The sequence below is a fragment of the Cydia strobilella genome, chromosome 2, assembly GCF_947568885.1.
Source record: "Cydia strobilella chromosome 2, ilCydStro3.1, whole genome shotgun sequence".
Lineage (NCBI taxonomy): Eukaryota > Metazoa > Arthropoda > Insecta > Lepidoptera > Tortricidae > Cydia > Cydia strobilella.
This window is the reverse complement of record NC_086042.1, coordinates 11,648,402-11,667,637: the sequence shown is the minus strand read 5'-3', so window position 1 is coordinate 11,667,637 and position 19,236 is coordinate 11,648,402. Positions and strand designations below refer to the sequence as shown.

At 38.5% G+C, this 19,236-nt stretch overlaps 1 protein-coding gene across 9 annotated transcripts in view; it reads right to left on the bottom strand.

The window, feature by feature from the left end:
* Positions 1 to 19,057, bottom strand: part of LOC134751800 (protein held out wings) — an 88,964-nt gene extending 69,907 nt beyond the window's left edge. For 3 of the 9 annotated variants that reach the window (XM_063687293.1, XM_063687311.1, XM_063687327.1), the window contains exon 1: positions 18,752 to 19,057. In XM_063687293.1, the coding sequence (XP_063543363.1) occupies positions 18,752 to 18,878 (127 nt within the window). In that variant the 5' untranslated portion in view covers positions 18,879 to 19,057. The remainder of the gene's footprint in view (positions 1 to 18,751) is intronic. The other 6 variants (XM_063687297.1, XM_063687318.1, XM_063687334.1 and 3 more) reach the window with 3 other exon arrangements.
* Positions 19,058 to 19,236: the final 179 nt, after the last annotated feature.

Below are 19,236 nucleotides of genomic sequence, written 5' to 3'. Positions count from 1 at the left end.
CCAACAAAAAGATATCATATCACTGCTCTTACAATTTACAAATGACAGCTAAACATTATAATTGAATTATGAATTTATGAAGCACAGAATTCAAGATGACACTAACATCGTTATAAGAGTTATAAGTAAACCGGACATGAACAGTTGCACAATCGCATGAATGAATCGGTAAACGTTCAGCCTTTAACAAATTGCTTGACGCGGAATGAATGGGGACCCTTAAGAGTCCCCGCCAAGCTCGGCCGAATTTCACCTTCCCATACAAACGGAGTTTCGTTCTCATTTTAAAACTACGTGTTTGTAATGAACCTTTGCACATACAATGACATGAGGTATATCTATGTCTGTAATTAGTTTATATACCGGGTGTTTCCTGTAACAGGAGCAATAAATTAAACTGGAGGCTGTACGCCTCAACCTCAAACTCACCAACATTTGTTCAGCAACTTTTTAAAATTATGAAATTTTTAGATTATACCTTTTTCATACTAATTAAATATTATTTTCAATGTACGCTGCTATCTGCTACGTCTACAAAAGGGCAGTAAGACCAGCCTTGTTGTATGGTTCGGAGTGTTGGCCGATGAGGAAGACTGACGAACACAAAATCCACACTACGCAAATGAATATGCTGCGTTGGTCCGGAGGAGTATCAAGAATGGATAAAATAAGGAACCAGTATATCCTGGGTACTTTTAAGGTTGCAAAGGTTCAAAAAAAACTAAGAGAGAACCGCATGCGCTGGTACGGACATGTAATGAGGCGGGATAATAGCCACATGACTAAAAGAGTTCTCAAAATAGAAGAAGGAAAAAGAGGGCGAGGACGACCACCAATCACCTGGATGCAAACCCTAAAAAACGATATGAAGGAAAGCAGTACAACAGAGGAGACAACCCACGAGCGTGCGTGTGGCGCAGGATTACTAGGAGGGCTGACCCCAAATAAACTGGGATAATAGCCAGGACAAAGAAGAAGAAGAGTACACTGCTATCTGTGTGTTTGACGTTGGTTGTCACCCTTTAAACTTAAACATAACAAATTTTGCAATACATTGCGTCTTAGAATAAACTTTAAACTGTAATGAAAAAAAAAAACAAGTTATTTTTAAAAGTTGCTGAACAGATGTTGGTCAGTTTGAGGAGTACAGCTTACAGCTTAATTTAATGCTCCTGGTTCAGGAAACACCCGGTATAGCTCTAGTATATAAAACAAACAAAATAGAGCAAAAACAAGTTTTCTATGAAAAACTTAAATTCGCTGTATTTTTTACTAGCTGTGTTTTTTTCTGTATGTATCTGAAGCTACATAAACTAATGACAGACCTAGATATACCATTGTTAGTATTTGTACTTTGGTTTCAGAGCAATCTAGCTAGTCATTTTAAAATGAAAGCGTCACTACGTTTATATGGAGAACCGAGCTTGCCGGGGACTCTTAAGCCGTGTACGCACCGCGGAGGATGGCAGGGGAATTATTCCAATGACTAGGTTCGATACTACCAGTTTACCTACCTGAGGGCTACCTGAGGTGTTCATCGATTTTTGACAAGTTTTGAATCGTATCTCCTACTTTTGCACTACATATAGAATTATAAGACAAGCAGCTATCGGTTCTTCAATCTTTTATCTCCATTTTTGTCTACCGGATTGTGAAAAAAATTAATACTTATTTATTTATGATTGTTTTAAACATTGTCTAAAAAAACACTTTTTTCGTATCTCGATTGCTGTGAAAGATCTTACTTATACGAAATCTACATATTTGGGTTCGTCTTAGACGTCTCTAAAAATTTGTCTAAGGTTTTAATTTTAAACTAATTAACACAAAAGTTAAGGCCAGAAAACCAGTTTTTTGGCCTAAAATTGTTCAACTTTGATGCCAAATATTTCGAAAACAATGAGCTTTGAAGTAAATATGGGATACTATGTTGCTAAAATCCGTTGCTGTTAATATGATAAGCTACAAAAAACATTAGAAAACTAAGGGATTCAAATCGAAGGTCATTGGGGCATGGGATCCCCTTAATTCAAGATCTCAATCTGACTAGGCAGTAAGGAATCGGCCGACATAACCTACCAGACACTGCCTGATAGGCGCGGATGCGGGGTCTGCCACATTCTCGCAATACTTCAGGAACATATACTGCTTAAGCGCTTCATACACCTCACAACGACAGGAACGCAGAAATCCGTAAAGTGAGATGCAGATTTCACTACCGTAACTAAGCGTCCCTGTCGTCAGTTACTGAATTAAGTAAGGTGTGTGAAAGCGCTTTAAGGTACAAGTTGGAACCCGGCGACGTGTCGCGAACGCAGACGGCACGTCGCGGCGACACGACTGGTTTCTATGTATTTTTATGAAATACCATACGAAGTCAGCGACGCGTCGCCGAGCGACGTGTTGCCCCACCGCAGATCAGTATTGCCTCTCACTCGGACCTAACTGCACATGGCGCTATCATTCTGCAGTCGGGGTCGAAAATATAACACAGCGACATGACACCGCGACGTTAACATCTGCAGTTGCAGTCGTGACATGTCGCCGGGTTCCAATTTGTGTCTTTACTGTATCAATTCTGTAACCCGACTTATCGGTGTTAGAATAGAGCCTTACAATGATTTCTCTGAGCGTGCGACTCGCTATATCAATGGGAATTAAACCGTCAAGTCGGCGCCAGCGCATCCCACACGTAGTGGCACAAGAGATGCACTTTCGACATTGTTTATGCAGCCTGTTAGTGTAGCGTTGCCTATCGATTAAGTATGCTCGCAGAGCGAATCTGAGATATCCGTGTGAAATACAGGATTTTGGACCCTAATGCTGTCATAACCACTATCTAAATGCCACTAATTAGCACCCGATGTTGCACATACATTGTTAAAAATGTGGGCAGAAAGGGTCAATCACACTACGCAATAGAAAACTTGCTAAACACTTGTGCTGATTAGCAGTCTTCAGGCGGTTCCCTGAGCCAGAAGGCGAAAAGTCTCCTTATTTGATCATGTATTTCTAAGAGGCGTTGATATTCGTAGACGTGGAAAAAATATATGTAGTTCTTGACTTATATCTTTAATAACATAGCTTCCGATACACGAATTATGACACTTCGCTCGATACAATTAATTCCCAAAGTAACCGCTAACTCGGACTTTTAATCAAACTTTACTCGGTTATTTATTATGCGATACTATAAACACAAAATAGTTATTTCATCGCTTTCGAATTTCGATATTGTAAGGTATCGTTTTTTAACTAAATAAAAATCGACAAAATTCGATCAAAATTGACACTTGGCGTGCATAATCTTTCCCGTTCTTTCTTGCGAAATGTGACAGTGACAGCGGCAAACCGATGGAACGGCCTTTACGGGAAGAAAAGAAACCGTATTACTCGGTGCCTATTCTTTTACGCTTACAGGAATTCTTATTTTCAGAAGATCTTATTTCATGCAGGTGTACTGAAGGACAAAGACCTATATTGTTCCCGCGGGAGTTATGGATTCTGGAAAAAAAACAGCTATAACTCACTCGTGAGCTTTTAATTATGTCACTAATTCCTACGAACCAAGTAGGTATAAATTAGTTTTACTCACGTTTATAAATTACTAGCTTTTGCCCGCGACTTCGTCTGCGTGGAGTTAGTAATTTGGGTAGCTTTCTTTAATCCAATCTGCTTTTTATCGATTCCCCATACAAACTTCCACCCCCCTTTTCACCCCCTTAAAGGATGACTTCTGGGATAAAAACTACCCTATGTCCTTCCCCGGGATTAAAACTATCTCTATACCAAATTTCAACTAAATCGGTTCAGCTGTTTAAGCGTGAAGAGGTAGCAGACAGACAGACACACATTCGCTTTTATAATATTATTAGTATGGATCATTTTTTTGCTTATGCTTTAGAATATTTCATTTGATTAACTTAATATATAGCCTTTTCAAATATTTATACACAATTTTCTATTGTGGCTGAATGCCGATGGGTCTGTGCCTTCGATGCCTAAACTGCCAAAAAATTTCGAAATGGCGGACGAATGTTTGAAATGTCACCGTATTTAAGAATGGTTTGGCTTAAAACTTAGGTTTTTCTTCGCAAGTGTGATAAAAAACGTTGTATGTAACTCCGGGGGTAAGAATATTACAATACTCAAGTCTTTAATTCACTCCAGCCTGCGGCTGCGTGGATATACCAATAGATCCTCGTACAATATTTCACACACGTTGCACAAATATACAGGAAAAGTCTGAACAACAAAGAGCCTAGTCTAAAAAGTATACACTACAATTCGTGACACTATGATAACCAATAACTCACGTATCGGCAAAGGCAAATTGTGGCATCTATAAGAAAGAAACTGTCACTGCAAGTCCCACGACGGCGCCAAGACGCTCGCCACCTACATGCCTCGTAGAAAGTTGAAGAACTAGACCGACCCTGTTTGGACGAATTACGAAATGACTCACACGGACTGTTTTGATTTTCACTCAACAGAAGCAAATACGAATATATACGCGTAGGCAAATGTCGCCAAAATTAGAAGACCCCAGCAAACCGGATGTTGATTATGGTCGCTAAGGAAATTGATCAATTGTGATATTTGGGATCGACTATGCTAATTGAACATCAATTTTATTGGCAGTCCGTGGTATTGAGGCCACTGATTTTAAAGAAAATAAAATTGGTATCTGACCGTAGAACTGCTGTTTGATTGATTTAGGTACACACTCATGCGAGTGGTGAGGCGAAAAGCACGTGCACTATTTTTCTGCATTGATATATACCTGCACTCGCGATCCTCGTTTGCCTAAGGATTATACTAGAAAGAGTTAACTTAATAATAACATTTTAAATTCGGTAATCAGTGATATACAAAAATCAAGTACACCACGCACATACATGAGATATCTATTTTTATACCTCTACGGCTTACATAGGTACCTACTATGTATAATCGGCCATCAATGTATAAGTATATCTACTCGCCTAAAATGTCATGCGTCTGGGTGAAAACTATAATGTATGCTAATCTGCTAACGTAACAGCAATTTCTAATACTTTCTCACAATAAATAAACTAGTTTTAGCGCAGTATTACCATTTCTTCACAATGTGACATTGCAGAAACTAGAACAAGTGTTCTGATTTCGTCACACAACACCCAAGTCTAGCATGTTCATTTTGTTGTAGGTACCTTTTATTGACTGAGGAAAAAATACATACTGCATAACAGAAACGGACGGATTACTATGATTGATTACGATTTACGTTAAGTTTATTACCTTGTTTAAAGAGATTACTATCATTATTGAGGATTATCGCTCCACTACATTAGATAAAGGCGCCACAGATTTTAAAAACAACTTAATCCTGTTAAAGTATTAGATATGACGGTACGTGAAATATCGTTCTTTGTTAAGTTAAACAATCGTTTCGTGGGGTTATCCCCACTAGTTACCACCAAGTTGTTACCAGTGGTAACTACTGGGAATTTTTTTCTCACCTTTTACCACTGGTAACTACTGGGAAAACTAATTCCCAGTAGTTACCACGAATTCGGTTTGGTGGTAACTATTGGGATTTTTTTTCCCAGTAGTTATGCCCAAAATTTTGTTGACTTCAATACTTTGTCATTTCATTTTATTTATTTCTTTAACACTAATGCATTGTGTTAGAAAACTTACGAACTAATTACATACATGCTTATAACTTTATCAAACCAAGTAATTATGGGACATGTCAGCAAATAAATACATTGTCTATAATAAAATTAAATAACAAGTGAAAAACAAATAAAATAATATAATGTCAAGTATAAAATATGAAATGTACAAAAAATCATAATTTGCAATAAGTACATACAATTTAATTAAATATTTGATAACATGTCAATCCACACAAAACAAATACTTAACTAAAAAAAACAACGATTCATTTAAATAATTTACGATGCACATGTCAAAATTAAATAGATTCATTACTGTACTCGAAAAACTCTTCAACTGAATAAAAACATTTTCCCAGCAAAAACAACCTCAGTTTATTTTTAAATATGAAAGGGTTAGAAATAGCTTTGAGTTCTGTGGGTAGCCTATTAAAAACTTTGATAGCCTGGTACCGAGCACAGTACTCAGTGACTTTTAGCCTTGGTGAAAAGGGGCGGTTCAGATTTTTTGTCCTTGTTGCCAGTTTTATCGCTCGAGCCTCTACAGTTTCACTACTTGCCAGAGATTTTACTAAGTCTGTACAGATTATCATAATATAAAGGTTCCCAGTAGTTACCTCCAACTTGGATTTTTTTCTCAGTTGTAGTTACCAGTGGAAAAAGGTGGGAAAAAAATCCCAGTAGTTACCACTTATAACAACTTGGTAGTAACTAGTGGGAATAACCCGTTTCGTGGTCTTATAGTTTATTGAATGTCTGTTTGTCCGTCCGTCCGTCCGCGGCTTAGCTTAGTTATCATACGTGCTACAATGCTGTAGTTTAGCAAAGATGATGATGTACCTGTAAGATGATGTAAGATGTAAGTACCAACGTTAATCTGTAGTCCTTAAAATAAAAAAATTAAGCGATTCATATTCAATACCGGGATCCCGGTATTGATGAAGACAGTTTCGGTATTAATAGTTGTGAGAAGTCCTGTATTTGAAAGCCCTGACAGAAATAAGAATGTTTACTTATTTCCCATATAATTTACTATTACTTAACAAAAAAATGTTTTAAAATTCGGAAATTATCTATGTAGGTGTATACTTATATTTTAGTATTAAAGAGGTCAAACATAACATAACAGTGAATCTTGACGACCTATGTTTTCGACATAATTCAAGTATCAACTCAAGTGGGTGCTGCGTAAAATATCAACAGTCACATTTATAGCAGTGACGACCCACACCGTCATCAATTAAATAACGAAAAACTTTTTTGTCTAAACAAGCGAGATTTATTCGCCCATTGTACTATGTGGGTCAACAGTATTCCAACGAGCTGTGTTTACTTGACCGCTAACAAACGTTCATTGTGACCACTGGTGTATTAAACCAGTGCATGTACATTACCAAGCATTAGTAATTTAAATTCATCAAGATCAATACTCACTGGAGACTAGAACGTCGTTTTGCAAAACATAGCGAAGCGGACAAATAGAATGTATATCTAATTGCCTTCCTGTTTACAAAATAAAGACTTACTGGAGCGGAATGTGCTTTCTTTTTAGTTTCCCCTTAATGCCAAACTGCCCGATGCTACGATGGGAATGGGTTGTAATGTAAGCTAGATAGATCATACCTACTCAAACATCAGCTGTATTATAAGCACCAACTGGAAAACTGGTAGCGGAAATCTGAAACTGTCTAATTTCCTTTTGATAATGCTTTTAAGCGGTTACCGTTACCATGGTCGTAATTTCGTTTGCCTTCTCGTATCCTTTCATTTCACAGGCTCGTGCGTCCGTTTCACACAGCACTCCCACGGAATACCTTATTTAGGCGAGATAACGCATAGACTTCCGCCGGATTTTCTTAAAGGTTCATCACTTGGAAATTACTTATCAGGATGGTCGGCGTCAAAAACTGTTACGACAATAGGTACCAACATCTTCTCAGCTTAAGTCTGTAAGCAGTGATATAGGCTGCGGCCGAAGCGAATATTTAATCTAGTAAAGTTGTTGATCTTTGCAATGATATAGCATAGATTTCTATCCTCCTGACAACCCTGAGAGAAATAGATAGGATGCATCCTATACACATGTACACTGTACACATTATTTCAGTTTTTATGAATATCTAAGGGTTCCAAATTCAAAAACAAAGCAACTGCTTCTGGGTCTCAGGAGATTGTAGCATTATAAAGACAAGATAAAGTCTGCTTCTTACGATCGGGTACATGGGGGGGTATATTTTTAATTTATATATGATTGAAACTGATAGCTTGCATATATACGAGGCTTGCATCGTATATAAAGGGGCTAGTAGTTGTAGGCGTCGTAAGGCCTACAATTAATCCAACCCGGTCCACCCATCAAGTCACCTTCGTCGACTGTAGGCTGCCAGCTCCCACACGCTTTGAATCAACCTTTTTGTTTGTTTCCCCACAAAGACTGAGGACTAGTTGGCTGATCTCAGCTGGTTTGCTTAGTTGCTGAATATTCACATATGCTAAGCAATGTTTGCCTGGTAGGTGATAAAATTCAATCATGTTGTTTCTTGAGGCAATTATGATAAATTTGCTGCTAATTATGCATTCCTATTAAATTATCCCGTTTCAGCATAACTCTGTAATGGAAATGGAATTCTTAAGTGCGCTTCACGAACGCTATTGGGAATGGATTAGGCTTTACGAGTAAAACCTCTTTTATCGGACTAAAGCGAATTTCTTCACAAATAACAAATAACCATTTTTCAAACTATCCCATTCAATATATAATCCATGTTACCGCGTAGGAGGTTAAACTGTAAAATAATATGGAACCGAAAAGCTAAAAGCGTTTTAGGTTTGTTTGTCAGTACGCGTAGGCCTCGAGTAACACCCACAGGACAGGTTCGCTCTGCATTCTGAAGCGATTGATTTTCATTTCAAATTATAGTGCTCACGCGCACGCTGCCTACGCGCCCTTCCCGAACGCATTCTTGTTGCGTTCAAGTACACTAAGCACGATGGTCACCCGCTTTCATTGACATTCCAAGTATTTGTCGCTTGATTGTGGGTTGGCGGAACAAAAGGCAATGTTCCTGCCGTTCTTGAATTATAGACGCCATTATTCTGAGCTGAAGACACACGGGAACGGAATGATTGCTGGGTATTGTTCTTACTTCTTTTCTTATTTGTGTGCACTCACAAGTCTCACAACATAATTTTTCTCGACCTTAGAAAAATATTTATCGTTAGTAAAGTGATCACGTCGCTTGAACGAGGCGGAGATATGTGTAGCGGCAATGTCGTGGGAACCACGAAGAAAGGCCTCAGTGTGATCCAGTTTTCTAGAGATGCAATACGTAGCCTTATCGAGGTCGCTCTGACGAGATAATGAGTCGCGTGTCAATATTAAATTTCCAGGGCATTTCTCAGTTCGAACCTTGTCTAGGGCAGAGAGTGTCTATCTAAAATGCGAGACTGCTTGGCTTTCCCCATTTGCAATCATTCAACGCCTGCTGGACCTGATTAACTTGAAATGGGAAGTGAAAGAGACAGAATTTTACGAAAGTACTTCGTCCAAGTCTTTTGATGTATCTAAATAAGTGTATGTTCGTCTAACATTTAAAGCATCAATGTACAGTTCTCAATACGACGGCAGAATTTTTTTCATAAAAACTGATATCAGAGCCTCAGAAGACGCCCTTATAAGGTGCGGACGGCGACAGCGGCGGCGCTGTTGACCCATAAATAATTTAGTCCATAATAACAAAGCAATAATTCGAAGACCGTCAGACATTTTAGACATTTTAATTAAGCAGCCCACAGCCTGTTACAACCTGTTGGAGAGGGACTGGCACAACCTTGGCTTCTACACCTCCGCGCTACCCACGACTACCCTCATTTGGTCATCAGCGTAGGCGCAATCGCCTAATCACAAGCTAAGCAACTACATAATGAATGACCCAACTCACTTTTGCTGCAGGGTTGCGGAATCGTCAACATCAAAGTGCGTTGCGCCCACGCAAACGCAGTAATTACAATATTATTTACTGGCCTTAGCTTAATAAAGATAAAATAATTTTGTTTGCCATAAGTACCAGTGAATCTCACTCAATTCAATTAGTAGGTAGGTAGAATATTAGTAGGTATTACGTACCACACGCATTTCCCAAGTAGACAAACCTGTCAGCCACTTGCCTACTAAGGCTATTAAACTCCATTTTATCTCTTCTCCTATCTCAGTTTAATCTGCGAATGAAGCATGTGAAACATGGCTGATAAACCTTATCTGTAAATCTGGTAAGTATATTAAAACTACATTATTTTCCCTCTTATCCATAATCGTTCAATTGCTAACTGATTATTCATTGATGGCCCTTATCTTGTAGTGGATATATCAAATATTATCGGTACAGGCATTGTTGCGACTGACAAATTGATATATTTACTTTCGTGAACACATTGTTATCTAGCGGTGTTCACGTTGGATGTAGTCGGAATGTAAACAGCCCAATTGCTCAGTTCGATATGTAAACATGATCAAATGAAATTGCTTGTGATGATTCTGTATTATTAAATGTCAAGGAACAACAATGTGGCAAATGCTTACATACAGGCTGAATTCCTCGTTGAACTTCGAATAACATTTCAAAAATATTTAATTAAATATTTCTAAGCGCCACTTGCACCATCCCACTAACCAAATCAAATTGTACTGGTAACCATGGTAACTCCATGGTGGTATATTAATGGTGTCTTCTTTTCCAGTATAGGTAGTTCCTCAATTCGATGTAACACGATACCCACGCCTGTCGTCCGTCAGCTTGCCGTCGATATTTTCGTCAACTCTTTGCGAGTGCGACTGGACCGGCGACGCGTCAAACAAACCATAAAACGATCTGCGCTCGTATTTATATTTGGATAGCAGCAAATAATTTAAAACAATTTTAAACCGCTTGCTATCTCTTAATCTAATTCAAACGAGTCAATATCAAATGTCTATGTAGCACCTATTGCAAAGTTATCATTGTTATCAAAGCTGAATTTAATATAAAAAGTGTCGCTAGCCTTTTCGAAATACTTTGATCTTTATAGTACCTAAATGTTAAATCAACAAGTTTTTTTTAAAGAGTTGGGTAATCAGAATATAGCCCATCGTGGTATTTTTTTACCTGCTTATTTATCGTAGGTAAATTCATTTTATATGCGTCAATTCAGTTTTCCAGGTTTTTCTAGTAAGTGTGAACATACGTGGCAATATAATTAGTTACTCGTAATTGAATTCATATTCATTTAAATATCGCGTCTGTGCTAATCTTCAAACAATACTCTTGTCTTCTATGAATATAATAAATTCAAGAAAATACTTGTTTGTCCCTATTGAAATTTCCACTGCTGCTAGACCTTTGAGCGAGACCAATCAAATTGGCACATTTCGTAGGTACATAACTTTATTAAATGTGTGTAAACATTAGTTGGGCTACTTAAATATGCTTTATCTTCTACTTATACTATAATATCGTTGTGTTACTCAGGTAGGTACCTAACTCCTCTGTTGTAGCTTGTAGGTCGGTTCCTATAAGAATAATAGCACAATATGTACCAATATTAAAGGAAGATAAAAATAATATGTACATACCTAAATTTATAAATTTTATGCAAAAATTGGTCATTACCTATTCTTATTTGTAAGTAATATTTATACATGTAGGTACTCAAAGACAAAATTGAAGCATCATTTATAAACTCGTCAAGGTTATTGTCCTTAATTATAAAATTAAAATCATTAATTAAATGACTGAATGAGTATATATGTATTAATATGAGTTGAATTTTATTGCTAACGTAGACTCCATAGCTCGCTAACATCTTACCGTGCGATAAAACCTCCGATGCCTAGCTGATGTAATTAGTGCCGGAATATAGAAAACTCCCAGAAATGTACCGTTTCAGTAAATACACCGTTTTTTCATAGTTATTGAAATACCCATTTTAAAAGTTTACCCACTACTTTTCTCATACATCCATGATTACTTATTGATGACCGCATGACCTAAGTATTTATTTTGCAGAAAGAAAACACTTGTTAGGGTTCCGTAGTCAACTAGGAACCCTTATAGTTTCGCCATGTCCGTCTGTCTGTCAGAGGCTTTGCTCCTAGAGTAAGCTGCAATTTGGCATGGATGTATACATCCAACAAAGTCGTAAGTACAATAAAATGTAAAAAAAAATTTTTTTAGGGTTCCTCCCCTACACGGAAAGTGGGGGTGTAATTTATTTTTACTTCAACCCTACAGTGTGGAGTATCGTTAGATAAGTCTTTCAAAACAAATAGCAACAAATATTTTTTGATAAAGTAAATATTTTCGGAAAAAATCGCTCCGAAAGAAAAAAAAAATTGTGTGTGTGTTGGTGTGTGTGTGTGTGTGTGTCCCTCTAACTTTTGAACCATGGGTCCAAAAAATATGAAAACAATCGTATAAATATAGCTTAAGAAAGACATTAAATGAAAACTATAGCGAAAGCGAACATTGTCAGTTTAGCCGTTTTTGAGTTATCGCAAAGTCTCCTCTAAAAAGACTACAACGTTATTACGACATTTAAATGGGTTTTTAAAGTTAATTGACATTATTCATGGAAATAAAGTAAAATGTAAGATATAAAATGCTTATATTACTCATTCAATTGTTATTTAATATTTATTTTCTCGAAAACAGTTACTTGGCAGTTTTAGAATAAAAAGGTAAAAAATTAAAAAGTAAGAGGCAATCCCGCTGATTTACATACTTTCATTAACAAATCATTTTAAAATTACTGCAGTTTCCTAAAATATGTGTTTTTTCATAAATATTGCAATTAAATGTTTTTCGCTATGGATTATTATGACTAGATATGCAAAGTCTCCGATTGAAAGTAGGTAGGTTCTAAGGAAAAAATCATGAATAGGTCTTAGTTTAATTAAGTACTGATTATGCAAATTTGCCTTATCTTTTTGGTTTCCTCGTATTCGATATGAAAAGTATATTGTGTAACTTGGGTGAAAAGCACCAAGCATAATTTCCTCCCTTTGTTAACAATCTTCTATGCTAATAGCTCGAGTTTAGGCTATTATAACGGAAGGGTAACTACGGAACCCTACACTGAGCATTGGCCGACATGCTCTTTGCCGATTTTTATTTTTCTTATTAGGATCAGAAGCATCTCGATTCTAGTAAGTGATAATTGTAACAAGATATTTTCAACATGCTAGCCAGCTGGTGCCAAATGTTACATACTTATTTTAAAACAATTGCTTACTGCAATTACTTATTTTAATAATTGTATGAAACTTGGGCAGGCCTATGACAAGAACCAACCATACTCGCAGTTTAGTAATCTTTGTAATTTAGTAAAAAAGGTAACAAACCGTAAATCATTATCGTGACGACAAATATGACAGTCGGCAGTGTCGCTCCAAAATAGACCTTGCTTTGCAACTGGACGTGACTTGGATTATAATAATTTTTAAGTCGTTGGTAGGTCGTATAGGTAGTTATTTGTATAGTTTTTGTCATTGAAATTTGCTTCAGTTAGAAACGAGCAAATTAACCCGTAAAAATTTTAAGGTTATTGACAAGCTACCGTACGAGGCTGGCCACGTTTTTCGAATACGCCCGGAACTTTGGGCCACATTGGCTACCAAATGGACTCCGCAGGTTGGCCGGAGAAGAGTAAGATCGAAATAGATGTGTCGGGACGTCCTCTTGGACCCATTTTGTATGGACTGGCGATGAATAGCGAAACAGGGGGATTGTTTGTTACTTAGGTATATTATGTACCTTGTTTCGCTAGTCATCTCGGATTCTATAAAAAAGCAGCTGAAACTTTCAGTTTGTTCGTCGGTCACAGTACAGAATTCATCATTATGATTCACTCTTCATTTCATCTTAATTGGTTCAATGATTCATGGCAAGCAATTACTGAAACTAATATCCAATCCAATAAATTTGAGACATGCCCATGTTGCCTTTTTGTGTTTTTGGTTTCCTAATTCTTAGGGCCGCTTGCACCATCCCACTAACCCGGGGTTAACCGGTTAAACCTGAAGTTACGATGGTTACCAGTACAATTTGTCACTGGGTTAACGGTTTAACCGGTTAACCCCGGGTTAGTTGGATGTTGCAAGTAGCGCTTAGTTAGCTGAACGCGGAGGTGTTGGCGGAGAGGCACGAGCTGAGGGCGGAGGCCAGGAGGCGTGATGAGCCCCCAGACGCGGAGGAGGCCGAAAGGATGGCGCAGGCAGCCGCGGAGCGCCTACGAGCGCGATGGAGGGATGCCTTGGAGGATAGCCACTATGGAACCCGAACCATAGGGGCTATCCTCCCGGTGTTTAATGAGTGGGTGGACAGGAGGAGGGGGGCCCTGACCCAGGTGGTGGTGACGCAGGTGGTGTCCGGCCACGGGTGCTTCGGACACTACCTGTTTAGAATTAAGAGGGAGCAGCGGCCCCAGTGCCACGAATGTGGCGCGGTGGACGACACGGCCCAGCACACTCTGGAAGAGTGCAATCGCTGGGCCGTGGAAAGAGCTGCCCTCAGGGCGGCAACAGGGGTGGTGGACCTGTCGCTGCACAGCATCATAGCGGCGATGCTGAGCAGCGATAGGAATTGGGAAGCGGTGGCCTCCTTCTGCGAACAAGTCATGTTGCAGAAGGAGGAGGCGGAGAGGGGGCGCGAAGCTGATCCTGACGCGCTGCCTCTCCGACGCAGGCGGCGGGGTCGAGGGCGAATAGCGTATGTTCGCCTCGACCCCTAGTGGGGCCAGCGGGTGCGAGACCCGCATTGCACGGCTCCACATACGTCGTCGGGGGGGATCCAGCGTTTCTGATCCCCCCCCCCCCCCCATTGTGCGGGTGTCCTGGCGCCAAGCCGGGGCTGCCGGGGAGCGCCATGGTAGAGTGTACTCGATCCCATGGCGCCCTCACAAACGGCAGAGAGGATACGAAACGCCGGAGTGGGTTTAGTGGGTAGGGCCAGGTTCTCGCTCCCCTCTCGCCAGGTGAGAGGGGACAGTAGCGGCGAGTCCCACACACCCCCCATCAATGGCCTTCTCGCAGCCGGGGGGACGGTGCGTAACAGCATTCGCCCACTCCGATAACAAAGTAGCGCTTAGTTAGCTAAGCAACAGAATAAATAGAACCAGTGTCCCTCACAAGAAGACCGACGCCAACACGTTACAGGTTCGTGCACCTTTAGGGTTCATAATAGTTCGTACCAAAAAGGTAAAGAAGGAATCCTTATGGCGCGACTCTATCCGTCTATCTGTCTGTCACATTGCTAAATATCTCGAGAACGAATTACGCTATCGATTTGAAATTTGGAATAGATAGGCTTGTTAGGCTAACCCAAACGCATTTAGTGTTTTTTTATGCATTATTTTTAATCGTCCCTAAAAACAAGTCCTCTAAAAAATTCTAATATGCGCATCCGAATGCTGTTTTGATGTAGGTGTACAAAAAGTTTATTTTTGCTGTACCTACAATTAGGATTTAGCTTAGGTTAAGTTAGTATCTTTTTGCTGGTCGTTTAAATAGCTCCCATTTTTTATTTACTGTGAAAAATGCCTAATATGAGGGGAGGGTGCAAAAATTATAGTTATTAAGTCAAGTGGAGTAGGTATCAGGTGAGAGAGCTCAAGTAGTACATTCCATAACATTTTTTTTGTTTTATTTTTACAGTGAAAAACATTAAGTTAAGTTAAGCATTTTGTTAAGCTCTTGGACTATAAACTTTTATATGAACACGCTCATTTGTATGTTTGCATGAATCTCATTTGTGTGTAGATACCTACTTCCACTTCCACAAACAAAATAACCACGTTTAATAAAAACTTTTACACATAGCCAATTTTTCTGTAAATATGACGGGATAACTCGCGGCACGTTCTAGGGATTTGATGTCGATAAATAAGATGTCGAATTGTCGATATATATTTATACACATGTGCTCACTGAAAAATCCTCGATTACTAAAAAGGAGTTCGATATCATGTCCGATATAGAGCCTCTTAAGATAATTAAAGTATACCGATGTAATTTCCATCAAAATAATCATTAATCACACTATGAAATCAATTTTAAAATACAAAAATTATACACGGTTTAATTTGTTAAGTGTATTTATTTTAAAATCCAGATAAAATATTAATATTTGTTTGTGTTGAATAACATCTAGATGTTGACAGTAACATCGATATATTTAATTGTCGATAAAATATTTTGGTACGTCACTTTAGTATAAGTGCCTCGAGTTATCTGTTATCTGGTATGTCTATGACATAGGTACCTAAGTACTTACGTACCTATCTATAGGAACTTACTATATAAGAATTAGAAAATCCAGTCATATATTTTTTTGGGTAAACAGCTTCGAGGAAAAATAAATAGGGTAAACCCTCCAGTGAATGAAGACCCCCAGTGAATGAACAAAATCACATTTTTTGTCTATAAAATAAGAAATATAGCAATTACTACCACTTGTCGTATTTTTAGGGGTCCGTACACAAAGGGTAAAAACGGGACCCTATTACTAAGACTCCGCTGTCTGTCTATCTGTCTGTCTGTTCGTCTGTCACCAGACTGTATCTCACGAACGTGATAGCTAGATAGTTGAAATTTTCACAGATGATGTATTTCTGTTGCCGCTATAACAACAAATACTAAAAACAGAATAAAATAAATATTTAAGGGGGGCTCCCATACAACAAACGTGATTTATTTGCTGTTTTTTGCGTAATGGTACTTGGCCGGTTTTTTTTTATTAATAACTATTTTCTGTGCTATGGCAACCCGTGATAAATTTATTTTCGACCAGTTTGAATGTGACTAGCGTAAGTTTACATGTTTCTGGGTTTGAAGTTTTGTATGTAAAAATTAGATCCCAGATGATCACACTGCAAGTTTGGACCAACATAATTATGAAGTGCTTATTTAATGTTTACCTGTACAAAGTTTAGTTATTCGGTTAGATTAAGAGTTAACCCTTCTATTAATGTACACTGTCGGCGTATTATGCGATTAAGTCTTAATTTTTTATAGTTCCATTACTGGCTTATCAAATGTTCTGAAACCAGTAAATGAACGGTGTGTTCATTTACTGGTGGCGTCTAGTTTTTTTTTCTAAATTTATATGTAATCGAAATGGTATTGAGTTTTTGTGATTCTGCATAGAAAACGATTCTGATTCATTCAGCCAGTATTGGAACAAACCAAATTTTTATAGCCTATTTACTAGATTTTTCATACCTATGTACACAATACACAATTTGTCTTGTTCATTTATTAGATTTCTACTAATTTTATGTCTGAACAATGTAACCATAATCACGAACAATGCAAAGACAAGGTTATTATTTTAGGCATTATTTGCCGAGTTTGACCTTTTTTCATCAAAATATTTTCTTGTTTTAAAGGTTGATTTTCTTTTTCTTATTAATATGAAACAAGTTTCTGTGTTATTAGCGAACAACCATTATTTTATTACATTTTAATATATGTATTTAAATTCCATATGCCCCTCCATATGGATTTGAACGCTTTTGCTATACCTACTAAAATAGAGCTGATGGAAACGGTTTTTGTGTTCAAATGGTTTTTTAAATGCTGATTCAAAAGATTTAAATAATGTTTATTCACTGGGTTTTGGGGTGTTCATTCACTAATGTTTATGTTGATTCATTAGGTTTTTGGGTAGTTTTTGATAAATTTTACTATAAATCAAAAACTATGAAAGTAATAAAAAATTGCAGAAATTACTTTCTTATTTATTAAATGAGGATTGTTTAAATTGCAATTAATTATTCCAATTATTAATGAATGCCGATAAATGATTTTTCAAACTTGGATAATTGCTTAAGTGTTCATTCACTGGAGGTCTTACCCTAGTAGGTGTTTGGTGAACGTTTCCCGGAAACTAGGTGTGCAGCAGGATAGAAGCACCTATTGTAATTGTTGATATAAGTGTATCAATATACTGGAAAACCAGCTTGATAAACAATTGAATGAGTGTTCCAATCAACACAGCTGTTAAGGGTGACTCACGCTAGACCGGGCCGGGGCCGGGCCGGAGCTTCCGGCGCTACATTTTCTATGGAAAGCACCACGTGATCAAAGATCAGCCGTCATAAAAAATGACATGTCGGACGTCTCGGCCCGGACATGGCCCGGTCTAGCGTGAGTCATCCTTTATACGTGGCGAGTGGTTATATAGACACAGTAGAAGTTTACCTACACCCTTCTGTCCCCTTTTATGAAAATTTTCCTGATAAAAAGCAGACTCATTATTTACAAATTTATTTTAAATTAATAATCATCTTATTCTCTTAAAAGAGGCTACCTTACCTATATTAATCAAAACAATAACGTAAGGAATTTACATCTAGGTACACAAATGGTAACTTGTTTAATTGAAACCTAAACAGTGACACGCCTGTAAGGCGGCGTGAGTAGCCGAGATAAGGGCTACTACCGCGGGCTGGTTGCAATAAAACAAGGCTACGGCGTGCGCCGGCGCCGCCGCCGCGGCGCGGCCGGCCGTACACATCTCGTGGAGACCGACCGTACGGTACCTACGCGCGGCGACATTCCGCCAGTCCCGCGGAACGCGCGGCCCTACAACAGGTTACAGAGCGACCAATATCCTTCGCACTGCTTGCCCCCAATATTACATAACGGAGAACCTAACACATCTGTGTATCCACTGCGATAATTAACTTACAACAGCTGTCCTGTCAAATGAAAAATGTTTCGCTAAACCCGTTTACTACCTAGATACATTCATTTCACCTAGCTGTCTCTTCTCCGCGACAATCTAGCTGACCGCAAATCGCCGACGCGACGGATAAAATGCACAGATTTATATCGCTTTTCGTATTAAAGGATCGCATTACAAACACCACTGGACCATAACTCGGCGGGCGAAGACAAAAATAAACTTAATATCGTGTGCGTTGTATGTTACATTTGTCGGCTATAGTTGTCGACGCATCCAATTTATGTTGACCTCGGTGACAAAATTCAACAATAATGTCGGCACTTTCGCTAGATCACCTCTTTTAGACAGTAGATTATCATCTCCACCTACCTTCATCCAAAAGTCGTTCCATGTGCATGAAAACATTCGGGAACGCGGCCAGTTGCTTCCTGTCTTTGAGCAACTGAGCTAAGTAGTCCGCTATACTTTGGGTCGAAGGATTGTTATTATCACACATTTTTGTTTCTATTTGAACAACGAATGTCACGTAAAATGTCTATTCAAGCACGTTGAAACAAGAGATTGTACTTTTGTTACTTGGTTATTGTTATTTTATTGAGATAAGTATGTTAGACAAGTTAAACTTCACTTCCACACACATCGACGTTTCGAACACCACTAAATGATGGAGTTGACCGAAGTGAAGTTGTGGGCGAGTATAGCGCCGCGCATGCGCTCTTGTCGAACGATTTTTTTATGCGCGTGCGGCGCCGTTCACAGTGTAGGCGTAATAGCAGTGATATATATAGTGGTCTCGCTCATTCTCGCATTTCATGGCTATAGACTGTTCTACTTTAGCGCTGAAGACCAGCCAA